General features: G+C 34.9%; 1 protein-coding gene across 2 annotated transcripts; it reads left to right on the top strand.

Annotated features, from left to right (window-relative positions):
• Positions 1-4,686: 4,686 nt before the first annotated feature.
• On the top strand, positions 4,687-8,737 carry LOC107625455 (remorin 4.2). 2 transcript variants are annotated; one of them, XR_015904753.1, is made up of 3 exons: positions 4,687-5,423; positions 5,859-6,438; positions 8,082-8,107. XR_015904753.1 is itself a non-coding variant. In XM_016328089.3 (3 exons), exons 1-3 carry the CDS (start codon positions 5,174-5,176, stop codon positions 8,561-8,563), a joined length of 933 nt encoding a protein of 310 aa, XP_016183575.1. In that variant the 5' UTR covers positions 4,687-5,173; the 3' UTR covers positions 8,564-8,737. The 2 variants fall into 2 exon arrangements, 1 of the variants encoding a protein (XP_016183575.1); XM_016328089.3 differs by lacking the exon at positions 8,082-8,107 and adding an exon at positions 8,372-8,737 and having other exon boundaries at positions 5,859-6,349.
• Positions 8,738-17,758: the final 9,021 nt, after the last annotated feature.

Below are 17,758 nucleotides of genomic sequence, written 5' to 3'. Positions count from 1 at the left end.
TAAAACTTGTTTGAAGTTGTATTTGGAACATGATTTTTGAGCCAAAGAACACACAACCTGTGAGATTTTGAGCCTAATTATATGATTACATTATTTAACCATAGATATTTTATTCTTGTGTGTTTTCTTTTCTATGATTGCAATCTTTGCTTTGTTCCACTCTATATGTCCATTATTTAGTGTATTTACATGCTTGCATATGATTGAGGCCATTACTTATTTTCACTCACTTATCCCAAATAAGCCTACCCTTTTATGTCACCCTTGTTAGCCACTTTGAGCTTTTTAATCCCCTTCTATTTTATAACCACATTACTAGCCTTAAGCAGAAAAATAAATAAAAAATCCCAAGTTGAATCTTTGGTTAGCTTAAGATAGATATTGTGTATAATTTAAGTGTGGGAAATTTTATGGGAACATGGAATGATAGAAAAAAGTAGGAAATTAAATTGAATAAGTTATTTGAAAATTTGGGAAGCATGCTCATGTGAAATCAAAATAATTAAATTACCATGTGCATTGATAAAAAAAATAAATAAAAAAAATAAAAAATTTAATTATTAAGTAATTAAATAAGGGGATACAAAAAAAAATTTACCCCAAATGCAAAATAAAAAGAATTAACGCTCATGGGACAAAATTCAAAAATTAAATTTGGTGCATGAGCATGTAATACAAAAGTGGAAAAAAATTTGGGTAGCTAGGTAAAGCATTTTAAATCATATAAAGTATGTATATGTTAGGTGAGATCTTAGACTAATCAAGGATTCACTTTGTTAGCTCACTTAGCCTTATATGTACATCCTTACCTTTACCTCAGCCCCATTACAACCCTGAAAAGACCTCATGATGTTTGCATTGGTACATTAAATATTTCTTGATTGGTTAGATGAAGAACAAAGTTTAGAAAGCATGATTAGATAAGAGTAGAGTGAATTACCCTATACACTTGAGAGACTAGAGTGATATACACTACCAGTGAGGGTTCAGTGCTTAATTCTATGTTCCCTGTTTTCATGAGCTATCTTCTTACAAGTTTACTTGTCTTTTATTGTGTAATTTGAATTAGTGGGGTTTGTTTCATATTTATCTTGGAGGACTTATTTACTTTTAACCAAGTAGGTAGAAACATTTTTACATGTAGTTGCATTCACATAGATAGGTTGCATTGCATACTCTCTATCATTCCTCTTCACTTCTTTATAGCTTCTCTTGAGCTTAGCATGAGGACATGCTAATGTTTAAGTGTGGGGAGGTTGATAAACCACTATTTTATGGTTTATCTTGTGCTCAATTGAGTGGATTTTATCAATCTTTCATACACTTATTCATATGATTTCCATGAGTTTACGTTTTCCTTCCTTATTTTGTGCCATGATTGAAAACATACTTCTTTGGTCTTTAAATTGTTAATATTAATCCTCTCTTATTACCATTCGATGCCTTGATATGTGTGTTAAGTGTTTTCAGAGATTACAGGGCAGTAATGACTTGGAGGATGGAAAGGAAGCATGGAAAAGTGGAAGGAATACAAGAAGTTGAAGAAACTGCTAAGCTGTCCAGCCTGACCTCTTCGCACTCAAACAGTCATAACTTGAGCTACAGAGGTCCAAATGAGATGGTTTTAGTTGCGTTGGAAAGCTAACATCCGGAGCTTCGCAACGATATATAATTTGCCATAGCTGCCTTGAAGCCAGGCAACATGAACGCGTGGATCACGCGGACGCGTGACCTGGCAAAAACGCAATCCACGCAAACGTGTGGACGACGCTTCCGCGTCACTTTCCCGCGACCTGTACGTACCAGAATACGCTGGGGGCGATTTCTAGGCTGTTTTTGACCCAGTTTTCGGTCCAGAAAACACAGATTAAAGGCTATAAAGTGGGAGAATGCATCCATTCATGAGAGGCCTTTGATTATTCACTTCTCATAATTTAGATGTAGTTTTTAGAGAGAGAGGTTCTCTCCTCTCTCTTAGGTTTTAGGATTAGGATTCCTATTAAAGGATTTAGGATTTCAACTCTTTATCAGGTTCAATATTCCTTTTATATTTTTATTTACTCTAATGCTTTTATTCGTATCTGACTTATGTTACCAATTTGGCTTATGAACTCTTTATGTTTAGATTGATTTTCTATTATTAATGCAATTGAGATATTTCAGACTGATGATCCTTATTTAGTTTATTTTATATTCTTGGCTTTGATTGATTAACTGGAAGCTCTTGAGTTATCAAACTTATCGTGATTGATTGTTATGTCGGCTAATTGACTGCAATTCCACTAACTCTAGTCTTTCCTTAGGAGTTGGCTAGGACTTAGAAAATCTAACTAATTAGTTCACTTGACTTACCCTTGCTTTCGTAAAGGTTAACTAAGTGGGATTAACTTTCATTCTCATAGGAATAACTAGGATAGGACTTCCGAATTTTTATACCTTGCCAATAGTTTATTTTATAGTTATTTATTTATTTTACTTGTCATTTAAATTACTTGTTCTTTACTTTCAAAATCCCCAATTTAAAAAACTCATAACCAATAATAAGAACACCTCCCTGCAATTCCTTGAGAGACGACCCGATGTTTAAATACTTCGGTTATCAATTTACTTAGGGGTTTGTTACTTGTGACAACCAAAACGTTTGCACGAAGAGATTTCTATTGGTTTAGAAACTATATCTACAACGCGACTATTTTTATAAAATTCTTTACTAACAAAGATCTTAACGTCAAACAGGTTTTTTCAAAGAAATACATTTTACATGCTGGTTAGCAAATGCTGCAATGGTAAAAAAATATAATGGTAAATGATGGTGTATGTGTGTTAACTTCACCGATCTTAATATGCCCTAAAGATGCTATCATTTACTATCTATTGATACTTTAGTTGATAATGCTTCTGATTTTCAAATATTAATTTTTATAGATATTTATTCTGGTTATAATAATATTTTAATGAATTTCAATGATCTAGATAAAACCACATTCATTGTTGATTATGGGAACTTTTGTTACAAAGTAATGATATTTGGTTTAAAGAATGTAGATGCTACTTATCAAAGTTTGATAGACAAAGTCTTTGCTGATCAGATTAGTCACAACATAGAAGTCTATGTTGATGACATGATCTCTAAAACAAATGTCGGTGGATGTCATACCGAAGTCTTTGCACAACTGTGTGAGTACAACATGAGATTAAACCTTGAAAATTGTGCTTTTGGATTACAAGGAGGTAAATTCTTAGAATTTCTATTGTCTAGCCGAAAAATAGAAGCTAATCCAAAAAAATACGAAGTTGTTTTGGACATGCAAATTCCTCAAAGTGTAAAAGAGGTACAATAATTATCAGGACATTTTGTTGTTTTGTCTAGGTTTCTTCCATGCCTAGCAGTCTAGCACACAGATCCTTTCACTTCTTTCAAACTTTAAAAAGGAGTTTTAATAGACTGTAGAGTATATATTGCTTTCACACAGATCAAACAAGTTCTTTTTGCACCACCTATTCTTCATCATTCTGTTTTTATTATATATATATATATATATATATATATTTCTTCATCATTCTGTTTTTATTATATATATATATATATATATAAGCCATTGACTATGATGTGAGCTCTGTTTTTATTACAAAATTTGAAAAGGAACAACATTTTATTTATTTTGTTAGCAAATCTCTTCAATATGTTGAACCACATTAACCCAAATTAGAAAAGTTAACTTTGGCTTTGGTATCTATAGCTCGACAGCTCCGAACTTATTTAGAAAGTCATAGTATCATAGTCAAAACGGAACAACCCTTGCAACAGATTTTGTTCAAACCAGAATTAACTAGGCGACTAATCAAATGGCTTATTGAGTTATCCGAGTTTGATATTTATTATTCGATTAATGTGAATTTGGTGGTTGACGAGACAAAATCGATTGAAACTTGAAGGATGTCGAAGCAAGTTGTTGAAGAGAAAAGAAATCGAAGGCCAAGTCAGCTTGTGAATTGAGCGCAAATAGTTACTTGGCAAAATATTTGAAATAAATGACGTGTCGCCAGACGATTGGATGTGCTCGTCTATAAATTGACGGAATGCCAATGAATGTCGGTTAAAAATTCTCTTCAGAAACATACTATTGCAAACTCTCACATCTCAACGACTTTCTAAAAATTTGTCTTGAATCAATTTTCTATAGGTTTCTTTTCATTTTCTTCATTTTTTTTTACAAATTTTGTACTTTACATATTCATGCAATTTATCTTTCTTACAAAGTTTAATGTCTTTCCTTTAAAATTTCCAGTTTTGCATTTTAGTGATCTTTTGTTCACTTGTAATATTTTATTTTCAGGAAAACTTGTTTTACATTGACGCACTTTAGGTTTTTTTTTTTTTAAGTTAAATCTGTTTTATTTTATTAGTTATTCTTACCAAAAAAAAATGTCTTCTTCATCTTTGACAAAATAAAATACTGTGATGCACATTAAATTGACATCCATAAATAAAAAAGAGCAAGTTTCACTCACAGAAATTAAATATTGAACCAATCTAGATGGATTAAAACTTATTAATTTTGATTTGTGAAAAATCTGTATAACAATATTTCTTATCAATCTTGAGGATCTTTGAAGCCTCAGCATTTGGTTGATTTTATGGCCGAATTTACACTGTTAACCTCGACGCCACCAGTAGGGACTCTCCGTTGAAGCAGCTACTAACTCCCAAGGTTGTGGGGCTGGGATTATTTTGTTAGTAAATGCAGCCACTAAATTTTATGGGATGATATTTGGTTTAAGATTTGTTATGGCTTTATGGCATTTTCCTAAATCTAGTAGCACAACATCTTATCAGCGAAGGATCAAATATGGATGCATTTCAATTGACATAGGAAATTGTTTTTAAACCCATTTCTCAACCAAAAATGCAAAATGTTGGACTTTATTTCACATTTGTCGTTTTTTCCCATTTCTTTGAGGGAGCTTTCCTCTCTTCCATATATATGTATGTGGTTTACACTTTCATTCCGTTTCAATTAACTGAAGATCCCCAAAAGTAGAAACACACAATTTAATAAACACACTAAACCATTAACCATAACATGCTTGAACCCCTTGACTTTGTCTCTTGTCTCCTTTACCTTCACTTTCACACCAAAACCCCACACAACAATTCATTCACTACCTTGCTATGTTGAATGATCAAAGCACATCAACACTATCATCGACAAGAAGAAACCATGGCAGAGAGGAGCAAAATAACAACAATATTAATGATCAAGGAGAAGATGACCAATATATCAGAGAAATTCATGCTTTAACCCCTCCTCTAACCACCACTACGGCCACCATGACCGCTAACCTTCGCCGTAGAATAAGAGAAGCTTGGGAGACACAAAGCCACCAGTCATCATCGTTGTCCACCATGGCTAGCATAGAAGGTTCTGCTTTACTATGCACATACATATATGTAGTTGAAAAATTTGCCAGGAAAAATCAGTCCCGAAATATGCGAATACATACGTATACATATGTAATTTAATTTATTTTTAAGATATATTTTATATTTTAACATATATTTTATAAAAAAAATTAATTTTCTGATTAATTTTTATGTACATATATATAATATATGATAGTTATTAAGGTAATATGTTACGTTAATTAAATTAACAATCATGTTAAGTATATATCAAAATTAAATACTAATATAAAATATAAATTAAAATATAAAATATATATTAAAAATAAATTAAATTATATAATTTTTAGTGTATATATAAATTTTTGTTAAAGTAATTAATATTTACTGCTTAAATTGTGATTAAAAAAATATTTAATTATTATTATGTTTTGCACGTATTTGTGGAACATAGGTGTTGCTGCAGGTTCGAGTGAGAACTTGAGCACCATGAGCAGGGAATTCAGCGCTCTCGTTCTTGCAGGATCGAACAACAGCCCAATGAATGACCCTCCAAATCATGGCGGAACTGAAGGAAGCAGAAACTTGGAGAGGATTCGAGAAGATGATATTGACAATCAATTGAGGACGATGATGATGGAGGAGACGAACCCTCTGGCAATCGTGCCGGATAACAACCCCTTAGACCCGGTGATTGCTTCTTCGCCGACGAGGCATGGTGGCGGTGGCGGCGGAGGAATGATGGTGGGTGGTGTTACGATCAGTGGGCAGAGCGAAGTGTGGGTGCAGAGAGTGAAGAAGGAGGAGATTGAAGCGAAGATTGCCGCGTGGCAGAACGCTAAGGTTGCTAAGATCAACAACAGATTCAAGAGGGAAGATTCTGTGATCAGTGGGTGGGAGAATGAGCAACTTCAGAAAACCACTTCATGGATGAACAAAGTTGAGGTATCTTTTCCTTTCTCCATGTGATTTTTTAAAAAAATTTAGGCATACAAAAAAATTAACATATTTAAATGTTATTTGTATTTTATCAGGTATTTTATATATGTGATTGATTTTTTGTATACACGTATTGACTACTCTTTTATTGGTCTAAACATTATTGTTTGCTACTTTTGAAAATTTTAAACATCCAAAAATTACACATTTAACAATAAATTACTCGATGAAATATAATTTTTAATTAAAACATTTTAGTGTTTTATATTTTATATTTTAAATCACTCACAAATATATAGTATTGGAAGTTATTAGCTACTATAATTAAACTGGCTTGGTTTAAATTCAATCTGTGCACATTAGATTAAGGTTCTCTCCGTACATACTACTCCCTTCATCACAAGTTAACATTCAAAATTTAGTATATTTGGATAGAGTTTCAATGTTCAAATATATTAAACTCTGAATATATCATTTTTTTAAATGGCATATATTTTGAAATAAGGTGGTAATTTTCATTCAAGATGCATGGTTTTTGGGTAGTAAGTTGATTATTCCCTACGATGTTATTTGCATTATATTAACTAATAAGCGAGTTGCTTGTTGATGGTTACTAATTTAATTACTTTTCTTTTCCGTTTTTGGCAAATAATATTTACTTGTTTTCTGGTTCTTCTTGATCGGGTGGCTTAATAGTTATGATAGAATGAAAGAGTGTCTTACATTATTTGATCATTGACAGAATGGAATCAAATAACAAGCAAATTATATCTGGATCTTCAGGATTTGATTATTTTGTGGGGTGTATGTTACTGAAGCTAAAAGTTAGTTATTCGGAGCACCTTGATCATTCGTTCATTATCTTTTGAATGGGATCATTTGCTCACTATTAGTAGTATTTATAATAAAATATTTAATCATGGACGTATTTATTACAACAAAAGGTTGGAAATTATTGTCCCTTGAGGCCTTGACGATTCTAGACCAGAAAAAAGGCTAAAAAAAAAAAAAGAAATAGTCCACATGAAAGTATAAATGCTGGGAAGAAATTCAATATTCATTAGAAGTTGTAGTTTAAAACGTTGCTTAAATTATATCCTAAGTAAATAAGTACCCTAAGTTGTATTAGAACTAGTGCTAGATCCATTAATCCCTTAGTTTTTAAATGAGAAAAAAAACCCCTCTTTTTGTTAAATTAATTGTGTTTTTATACATATTTGTCTAAATACAGTTAATTATCATTTTTCAATGTACTAAATTAATAAAAAGAAGAATTTGAATAGAAAAGGAGTAGCACCCTGGTTTAATTAGTATGATGATAAGCTTCATTCCAGCATATAAAGAGACTCCTTTGGTCTTCATTCATTGCCTTATCATTAACGCTACTTTGACATTGACAACATAAAGAGGAGAAAATAGCTCTAGCTAGCAGCAAATAGAAAGAAAGTGGTCTAATGATTTGATTTGATTTCCGTTTCAATTTTAATGTGCTTACACGCACTGCCATGGATCAACAGAATTATGTATAAACAAGTGGTAGGTGTCTGTTAACCGTTTTCCTTTTTTTTTTTTTACATAATTATACTCATTATAATCTCAATGAATTATGCTACAGAGTAAACAATAAGAAAAAACAAACTGAAATAAATAATTAAAGGAAAAGAGAAAGAGAGTATATCTGTACATATGTAAAATATAATTTATAAACTATATGTTAATTAAAAAATAACTATACTAGACGAACCTAAAAAATTAGTTACTAATTAACTACTCGTATAAAATATACGTTAAAATACAAAATACACATTGAAAATAAATTAAACAACGCATGTATTTATATATAAATACATTATGATTGATTTGGTTGCTCATTTTTTTTTGTGTATATAGTATTTTTTATTAAAAATTGTTAGTTATTTAGACTTTTCAATTCGAAATATGGTAGATATTAATAAAGACTATAGTGTTCATGACTCAATGTTTACCAATGGAATTAGTATTTTGCCCATCGTGTTCGCTATTGTGCAGAGGAAGCTGGAGGAGAAAAGAGCAAAAGCACTTGAAAAAATGCAGAATGAAGTAGCAAAAGCTCATAGGAAAGCAGAGGAGAGAAGGGCATCAGCAGAGGCTAAAAGGGGAACTAAAGTTGCTAGGGTTCTTGAGGTTGCAAGCCTTATGAAAGCACTAGGAAGAACTCCTACCAAAAGATCCTTCTTTTAATTCATCTCTATAAAATCTATCTTATGTTTTGATCCACATTCTTGGACATCAATGATGTTAGGTTAAACATATTCTACATTAAACATTATATCGACTCACATTTTCATTTGTTAATTACTCGATAGATTGCAAATGAAGTTTACTCTTTAATATACTCTCTTGTTTTAAAATAAATGTCTGTTGTTATTTTGGTAAGATAAAATATTATTCAACAACTACATTTTTGTTATATAAGAAGAAAGAAGGCATAGTGTTAACACACTTATCAGCCAACTTAAACAACTTGTTTGAAAATTAATTTTAAAATTTTTTAAAAGTTAGATTTTGAATAATTAAAATTAATTAAATTTTAAATTATTAGGATTAGGCAACATAACTTCCTCTAAACACAGTAACCATTGCATAGACAGGAGCTCTCATCGCGTCAACCTTCCGTCGCATAGACGCGCTTTACCGCTGCCACATCTCTGCATCGGAACCACCGCACGCGTTGCTGGAGGGAATTCTTGCACGAATGACTCAATAGCACCCTCCTAGAGCCTCTATTGCTGCGTTGTTGTTCATCGTGTCATAGCGCCATGATCATTGCTGCAGGACGTTGGAGAGAGCAGTGTAAATGGAGTAGGATCGAATGGCCCATTGGCACCGTGGCCCCATCCTCGCTTACCATCCTCCATCACGTCATCCCTTTTTTTTTCTTCTTCTTTTGATATGATTTGGATTTTTTTTCTATGTAATTTAAATATTTAATCAATATAATTTGGACATTTTTTTTTGTATATTGTGGATATTTTTTCAAATGTATTGGAGTTTAGAATGCGAATTTTTTTTACGAAGAAAGAAATATTAACAATCCCTTAAAAATGAATTTAGTGTGACTTGAATTTTTTCCATGTGATTTAGATATTTTTCTATGTAAAGTGGATGGTTTTTTTTTATATAATTTGAATTTTTTTTATATTATGGATATTTTTTCGTCCCTTAGTAGGAATTAAGAAATATATTGGAATTTAGGATGCGGATGTTTCTTTCATAAAGAAAGAAACATTCACAATATATTAAAAATAAAATTAATGTGTTTTAGATTTTTTTTTCAAATAATTTGGCTGAAGTTAATTCTACTCCTTGTTAATTACTTAACAAAATTGATAAGAAAAAAAAATTAAAATAATAACTATTTTAAGAAAATGAAATCATCTAAATAATAGTTACTAAAAAGGATTTGGGGTACAAATTTTTATTCCGAAAATATTTTTTATCATGTGTATCTATAAAAAGTACATTTTGTCATTATTTATTAATGAATTTCAGATAAAAATTATTTTTTTTAAAGTATAAAATATTTACCATTTTAACTAATCTCATATATATATTAAAATTACTTATATTTAATAAATAAGAATTTGAATTAATAAGAAGTACCTGTTAATATCCTAGTAGATCTAGATGTCATATAAATAGATAAACTGTGTTACTTAATTTTCTTTTAGCTTTATAATTTGCATTCACTTCACTTACTCCAAGCCAACTTTTTTATTTTCTAACTGGATGAGGAGTGAATTTCATATTTTATTAGAGCAAAATAAATAGACCTTATAATTTTATAAAAATGAAAATACAGAAACCATTTCTCTCTCTCTTTTTAAGACATGAAAAAGATAGAGATAGCCAGCGAGAGACAGTAAAGATTATCGACCTACTCATCACATACAAGATGTCAATAGGCGAGAAAAGGACATATTGATCATTAATTATTTAGTTCGTGAATATTTAAGTTTTTTAAGTTTTAAAAATATATTTAAATTTATGATCTTTTTTTTAATTTAGACATATCGATTTTTGAATTTAATTTGTTTAATTTTAAATTTTTTTTTATGTGTGTATCTGTATCATCAGTATAACAGAAGTTATATTTGATTTTTCATTGAGTCTGACAGACCCAAATAAACATGAGAGATCAATATGTCTAAATTTAAAATAAGAAGAATACTAGGAGTTAGCAATTTTAGTATTTTGTAACCATCAATTAGCTATTAATAGTATTTTTAATGGTGTGAGATTACATCTAATGATAGAAGATCACTCACTTTTATTTTGATGGTTAAGTGTTGACCAAAAAATACAAAAATTACTGGTTCTTTAGACTTTTCCTTTAAAAAAATTAAAAATTTAAATATATTTTTAAATTTTTAAAGATTTAAATATGTATAGATGTTATTTACCTTTTTTTTTAATATGATAAGAGTCCTTTTTCCTTTTTGATTTGACTTTAACAGTTAAAGAAGGCGACAAGCAGTGTAAAATGAATGAATAAATAAAATAAAATACAATAAGAAAGATATAAATAAAGCCATGTAGAAACCAATTAGAGTGCGTTTGAGTGATTGCTTATGTCGTGTAATAATAATTGAGACATCATCATTTGGTTGGTTCTGCTGCATAAACATTGTTTTGGCTTTTGTACATAAATATTTATATATTGATTGATATTGATTTAATTGTGTAATTAGTTGGCTTCCACAACGTGCAAATGCATTGCTTACACGTATCCAAGTCCAACATCATTTTTGATAAAGTGTTTTAAAATACTAGATAATATCTCACCAAACTCCCCCCTACTCCAAATTCTACCTAATCGTTTGTTAATTCTCAAAAATAAAACCTTGTTAGATCATGGTAGAAATATATATATGCAAGAGGGAGGTCATGGATGGTTAGCGCACTAAATTGATAGTATTGGCTGATGCATGTGCATGCATGTATGTCAAGAAAAGGAATTTATGATTATGGAGTACCACTTAAATATATTTTAAATATTTATAAATTAATATTTCGTCACTGTTAACTCTAAATGGATGTTTGTAATTCTCAAAGCTGAAATATGATCTTTGAAGTATACGGATTTAGTATTCTAATACTTATTCAAGAATTTTTCCCAACATGAGGGGAGGGATTCTTTCACTTGAGCATAACTAAATATCTAATTAGGAGTAGTAATATGCATTCTATCTACAAATATTCAATTTGACTTAATTCAATCGAATAGAATTGCTAACTTGAACGGCAGCGGATAAGGTAGGATGCAAGTAGTACTATAAAAAAACGTTGAGTATCGTTAGATTTAGTTTCGAACATTAACGATAAGTTTTCCATCGTATTGACCGTCAGATTTAGCAATAGATTCGTCACGTTAATTTATTACCATCGGAACATTATTTTCGATGGTAACGTCGACGGTATTATTTGGCGGGAAAGAAATAAATTTCGGCGCACTCACTACCGTCGAATTTACTGGGAGCTAGATTCGACGGTAACGTTGTTTAGTGAAACGTTGTGTTTTGAGCACGCAAAAGACATTATCGGCGGATTAATCCGACAGTAAATTTGGGGCTAAATTCAAATAAATTTCTCTCTCTCTCTCTCTCTCTCTCTCTCTCTCCCCCCTCATCTGCTCACACCTTCGGTGGCAACAGTCAAGGTGGCCATCACCAAAGCTTGCCACTGATGTCACCAACGAGGAGGAAGCACATGCTGTCACTGCCGCTGTAACACCCTACCATACAGAGTCTTATGCTTAAGTCATAATTCAGAGATGGCAAGGTATTACGACCTCTAAAACAAAAATTTAGTACGCATAGTAGTATGAATAATTGATTATAGCTAGGAGCCTTTGTAGAAAAAGGGGTAAACAAAAACCGTAACTCGAACGCGCAACACTCCGATCGATAACGTAACGAGCAAAGGATAAGCTAACGCAAGATCATATATATAAGGAGTGTCAAAAACGGGAATATCAAGACTCAAAATCCGGCTGCGAAGATAACCGGTCCGAGCATAATAATATATACATATAATAAAATAAGGAAACCACAAAGGAAACCCAAAGGGACACAAATACATACAACCTATTCTCCAAAATCCCCTCTAGAAGGAGTCATCACAGTTTGTATTATTTAATGGAGATAAAAGTATCTAAACAAGATATATAAACCAAACAGAGTCCCAAGAACAAAGGATCTTCGCTAATCCAGAAGTCTCCAGCATGCCTCAACGAGAAGCCTCGCGTCCTGCATCTGAAAACCACAAAATCCGCATGGGTGAGAACCAGAGGTCCCCAGTACGGTAACAGCTTCCACATATATAATACATAATAATAGAGGAAAGCCGAAGGCAATCCTAGAACTTCCTCCAGGTAATATCAAAGCTTATAAACAAGCTAAACCGTAAGTGGCAACTGACTAAAGATCCTTCATTCTAACTAATACTTCCCTTTCCAATTCCTTCAGACCTCCCAACCACCAGCAGGAGTATAATATAGCAAACACAGTTATATCAGACAAGAGATTTACAAATAGGAACAGATAAGGCATTTAGGCAATTAGCAAGTAATATGCAGTCAATAGGCAATCTCAAACAATTCATGTAGTATGCTTGTGATGCATGCCTGTCCCTAGTGGCTGATGATATCATCTGTCAGTTATAGAGCCAACCCGACAAGTCCTGGTAGCTAACCATTGGACTGTCCCTCTGTCGTGCATCCCCAACTCGAGTTATACTCATCATAAACTTGATCATAATCATGATCCATATCCATCACCCTCACTGGTGAATATTTATCCATCACCATCACTGGTGAATATTTATGGGGGCGAGCTCATCCGGACCTTTCACAGTGCCCGGCCACACTTACGACATTGGGTTAACAGAGCTTCGAGTCTCAACCTGGAGCACATGGTGGCTAGCCATTGCTACTACCCAGGGAAACCCTCATCTCCAATGGTGGAAGTGCAAACATACACAATTCAATCAACAGCATATATGCATTTATACTTGGCCATAAACATGGCTCCGCCGTAACACGGCAATAATCTAGCCATCCGGCTCACGGTTAAATCTATAACCAGCCAATTCATTAACAATTATGGCCCTTCGGCCCATGGCATAACAAGCACTTCCACCGCCATTCTCCGCATCTCACATAATCATCTTTGATCCTCAATGATCATTCATTTTTCCCCTTGCTTCACTCGCAAGTTACCACAGTCACTAGCCCTTTTTCTCATGCTATGCATATCATAATGATTTAAGACATAAGTGGTGAGATCGGAGGCTTAGAAGTATGAAATTTGGCTTTTAAAACTCAAAAATCAACTTTGGGATGAAAACAGGGCCACGCGTACGCGCACTCCACGCGCACACGCGGATGGCCTTATAACTCATCTACGCGCAAGCGTCATACGCGCGAACGCGCGGGTTGAAAATTAGCCAAACAACGCGCACGCGTCAGCCACGCGTACGCGTGGGTACTCTTGTGCCCCAGGCACAAAACTGGCACAACTCTGGCACAACTCTCTGGAAAATGGCTGGGCATTGGGTGCAGCACATTCGGCGCGCCCGCGCACATCACGCGCACGCGTGGATGGCACTTCCTGGAAGAACGGCGCGTACGCGCCAAGTGCGCCTACACGCGGGGGGTCATTCTGCTAAAAATTTTCTAAGTTAAAAACTGCAGAATTCACAGATTCAACCCCCAATCTTCCGACGGTCATAACTCTCTCATTTTAAATCATTTTCCACCCGTTCTTCAAACGGCATGGACATCCCGGATCCAATTTCATTTCTAAACAGATTTGGCACAAATCAGAGATCCGTAGTCCAAGTTATGTCCCGTCAAAGTATGCCCAAAAACCATGTTTTCATTCAAAACCACAAAGTGCCATTTTCAAAACAAGCCACTTTCAACTCTTTTCAAAATCAATCAAAACATGCCAATTTCAACCCTTCTCTTTGAAATCATTCGAAATGTACCAAAATCAACAACAAGCCATCCTCAACTCACACATTGACATTTTACCAAAATTTCCAAAACTACCTCCAACCATTTTAACACTTCTTAATCAATGGCTAAAGGACAAACACAATCTCATGTCATACATCCTTCTCATCCCAATTTCCAATAATATTAATTTCCAAATCAACCATCATTATACATGATCAACATCATACTCACCATCAACATGGTACCACCCATCAATTCAACCTCAATCACCCATCAAGCATATATCACAACATGCATTTCTCATACATCACACAATCAAGGCATCAATATTCATAATCACATATATGAACACATCATATATCTCAACTATTCAACAACACCAACAATTCAATGCCTATCTTAGGGCCTCTAGCCTAAGTATTTCCTACCACATTACATATTAGATACGGGAAACCGAAACCATACCTTAGCCGATTTCCCAAGCTCAACCGGAGCACTTCCAAACCACTTGTCCTCAAGCTCTCAAGGTCTCAACACCTCCAAGAACAGATTTTGTCACACAAAACCCTCTTCCAAGCTTTCCAAAATCACCAATCAAGCTCCAATATTCACATATACACAACCTAAGCCACAATCATCATACCCATACACAACATCTCAATGCCCAAACCTCATAGAACAACAAATTACACTAGGGTTGAGAATCTTACCACACCCAAGGTCCAAGGAGACAAGATTAACCTTCTCCTTCAAGAGAGTTGGGTCCTATAACATCAAAGAACCCAAAATCTCAACATTTTTGCTCATGAAACTCGAAATCAAGGGCTGGAATTTCGAACAGTAAAACGTGGCTTACCTCAAGATTAATTGTATGGGTTTTGTAGAGCTCTCCGCGGTGAACGCGTGGCCACAAACGGAGCGGCAATCGGAGCTCTAGATCAAAAGTTATGGTGGTTTGAAGATCAAGTGAGAGAAAGAACTTGAGAGAGTGTTCTTCCCTCCATAGCCTCCATTTTCAGCGTGTTTAGTGTGTTGTGAGGAGAGAGAGTACTGAAAACTAGGGTTTTGGTTTAGTTTAGTTAGGCCAAGGGCCCACTTTGGGTCCGGTTGGACCGGTTTGGCCCGTTTGGTCCAATCTTGGTCCGATTTCTATAAAATTGGTACCGAAATTCTCGTCTCAATCTCCTCTATCACATTTAGCCATAAAAATAACATTTTTGGCTTTCTAGAATAAATTCTAATTTATGGGTTAATTAGCCGTTAATTAACTGGGTCTTACATTCTACCCACCTAATTGGGAATTTTGCCCACAAAATTCAAATGCAATTACCTGAGAATAAGTGCGGATAATCCATTCGCATCTCTGACTCAAGTTCCCAAGTGTGTTCCTCAACACCGCCTCGACTCCAAGCCACTTTGACTAATGAAACCTCTTTTCCACGCAGTCGTTTGATACTAGTATCATCAATTCTGACTGGAGCCACTGGAAGCGTCAAATCTTCCCTTAACTGAACCGATTCGGGTTCTAACACATGGCTAGCATCAGGGGTGTACTTCCGAAGCTGCGACACGTGAAACACGTCGTGCAGGTTCGAAAGATGAGGTGGTAGAGCCACGCGATACGCCACCGGCCCAATCCTCTCCAGGATCTGAAATGGACCAATGTATCGAGGATTCAACTTCTTTGCTTTAATCGCTCTACCTATTCCTGTGGTCGGAGTAACCTTAAGGAAAACATGATCTCCTTCCTCAAATTCCAAGGGCTTCCGCCTCTGATCGGCGTAACTCTTTTGGCGACTCTGTGCCGTAAGCATCCTATCTCGGATTTTCTTAACTTGTTCAGTAGTCTCAGCTATCATTTCTGGCCCCAACAAGCCTTTCTCTCCAGTTTCATACCAACATAGCGGAGATTGACATTTCCTCCCATACAATGCCTCATACGGAGCCATTCCGATGCTCATATGGTAACTATTATTGTATGCAAACTCCACTAACGGCATATACCAATCCCAACTTGCCGGTTGATCCAAAACACAAGCTCTAAACATATCCTCTAGTGTTTGGATCGTCCTCTCAGATTGACCATCTGTTTGAGGATGGTAAGCTGTACTCAAGCTTAATCGGGTTCCAAAAGCTTTCTGAAATGCACCCCAGAATCTCGAAGTGAAACGAGGATCTCTATCAGAGATTATAGTAGCAGGTACACCATGGAGTCTCACAATCTCCTTTATGTATAACCGAGCTAGCTCCTCAAGGGTGTAAGTCATCCGAATGGGCAAAAAGTGAGCTGACTTTGTCAGTCGGTCCACAATCACCCAGATAGCATCAAAACCAGTCCGAGTCCTTGGCAATCCCGACACAAAGTCCATTGCAATACTTTCCCACTTCCATTGCGGAATCTCTAAAGGTTGCAACATCCCGGAAGGTCTTTGATGTTCAATCTTTACCTTTTGACAAGTTAAGCACTTTGAAACATATTCCGCCACATCATTCTTCATACCCGGCCACCAAAATATCGCCTTTAAATCATGGTACATCTTAGTACTTCCCGGGTGAATGGAGAATCCACTTTTGTGTGCCTCCTTTAAGATATCTTGCCTCAAAGTACCAACATCCGGCACAATGATCCTACCCTTGAATCTCCATAACCCATCTTTTTCTTCCGACACTCTCCACTATTTTCCTTGCTCGATAGCCGGTAACACCTTCCATAACGCTTCATCATTTTCATGAGCCTTTAGGAGTTCGGACTTAAAGTCACTTGAGATTTCTAATCGGCTCAAACACAAGGTTCCAGATACTTCTCGAGCACCAATTTTTAGACTCTCGAATCCCTTGAGCAACTTCTCCTCTTGAAGCATCATCCAAGACGCATATAACGACTTCCGACTTAACGCATCCGCCACTATATTTGCCTTTCCCGGATGGTAATTCAACTCAAAGTCGTAGTCTTTCAATAATTCCATCCACCTCCTTTGCCTCATATTAAGCTCTTTCTGATCAAAGAGATATTTCAAGCTCTTGTGATCAGAGAAGACTTGGAACTTAACCCCATAGAGATAATGCCTCCACACCTTCAAGGCAAACACAACCACAGCGAGTTCCAAATCGTGCGTAGGGTAACTAACTTCATGAGGTCTTAACTGTCGTGAGGCATACGCCACCACATTATGATCCTGCATCAGCACGCATCCTAGACCCTTTAGTGAGGCATCACAGTACACCTCAAAAGGTTCATTCGGCTCAGGTAACACTAACACAGGTGCAGTGGTCAACTTTTTCTTCAATACCTGAAAGCTCTCCTCGCACTCAGGAGTCCAAACAAACGGAGTGTCTTTGCGAGTTAACTTTGTCAATGGCAAGGCTAATCGCGAAAAGCCTTTGATGAACCTTCGGTAATTGCCAGCTAAACCCAG

Source organism: Arachis ipaensis, chromosome B2, assembly GCF_059453495.1.
Source record: "Arachis ipaensis isolate K30076 ecotype BB chromosome B2, ASM5945349v1, whole genome shotgun sequence".
NCBI classification, from domain to species: domain Eukaryota; kingdom Viridiplantae; phylum Streptophyta; class Magnoliopsida; order Fabales; family Fabaceae; genus Arachis; species Arachis ipaensis.
The sequence above is the reverse complement of the archived record's forward strand: the minus strand, read 5'-3'. Positions and strand labels throughout refer to the sequence as shown.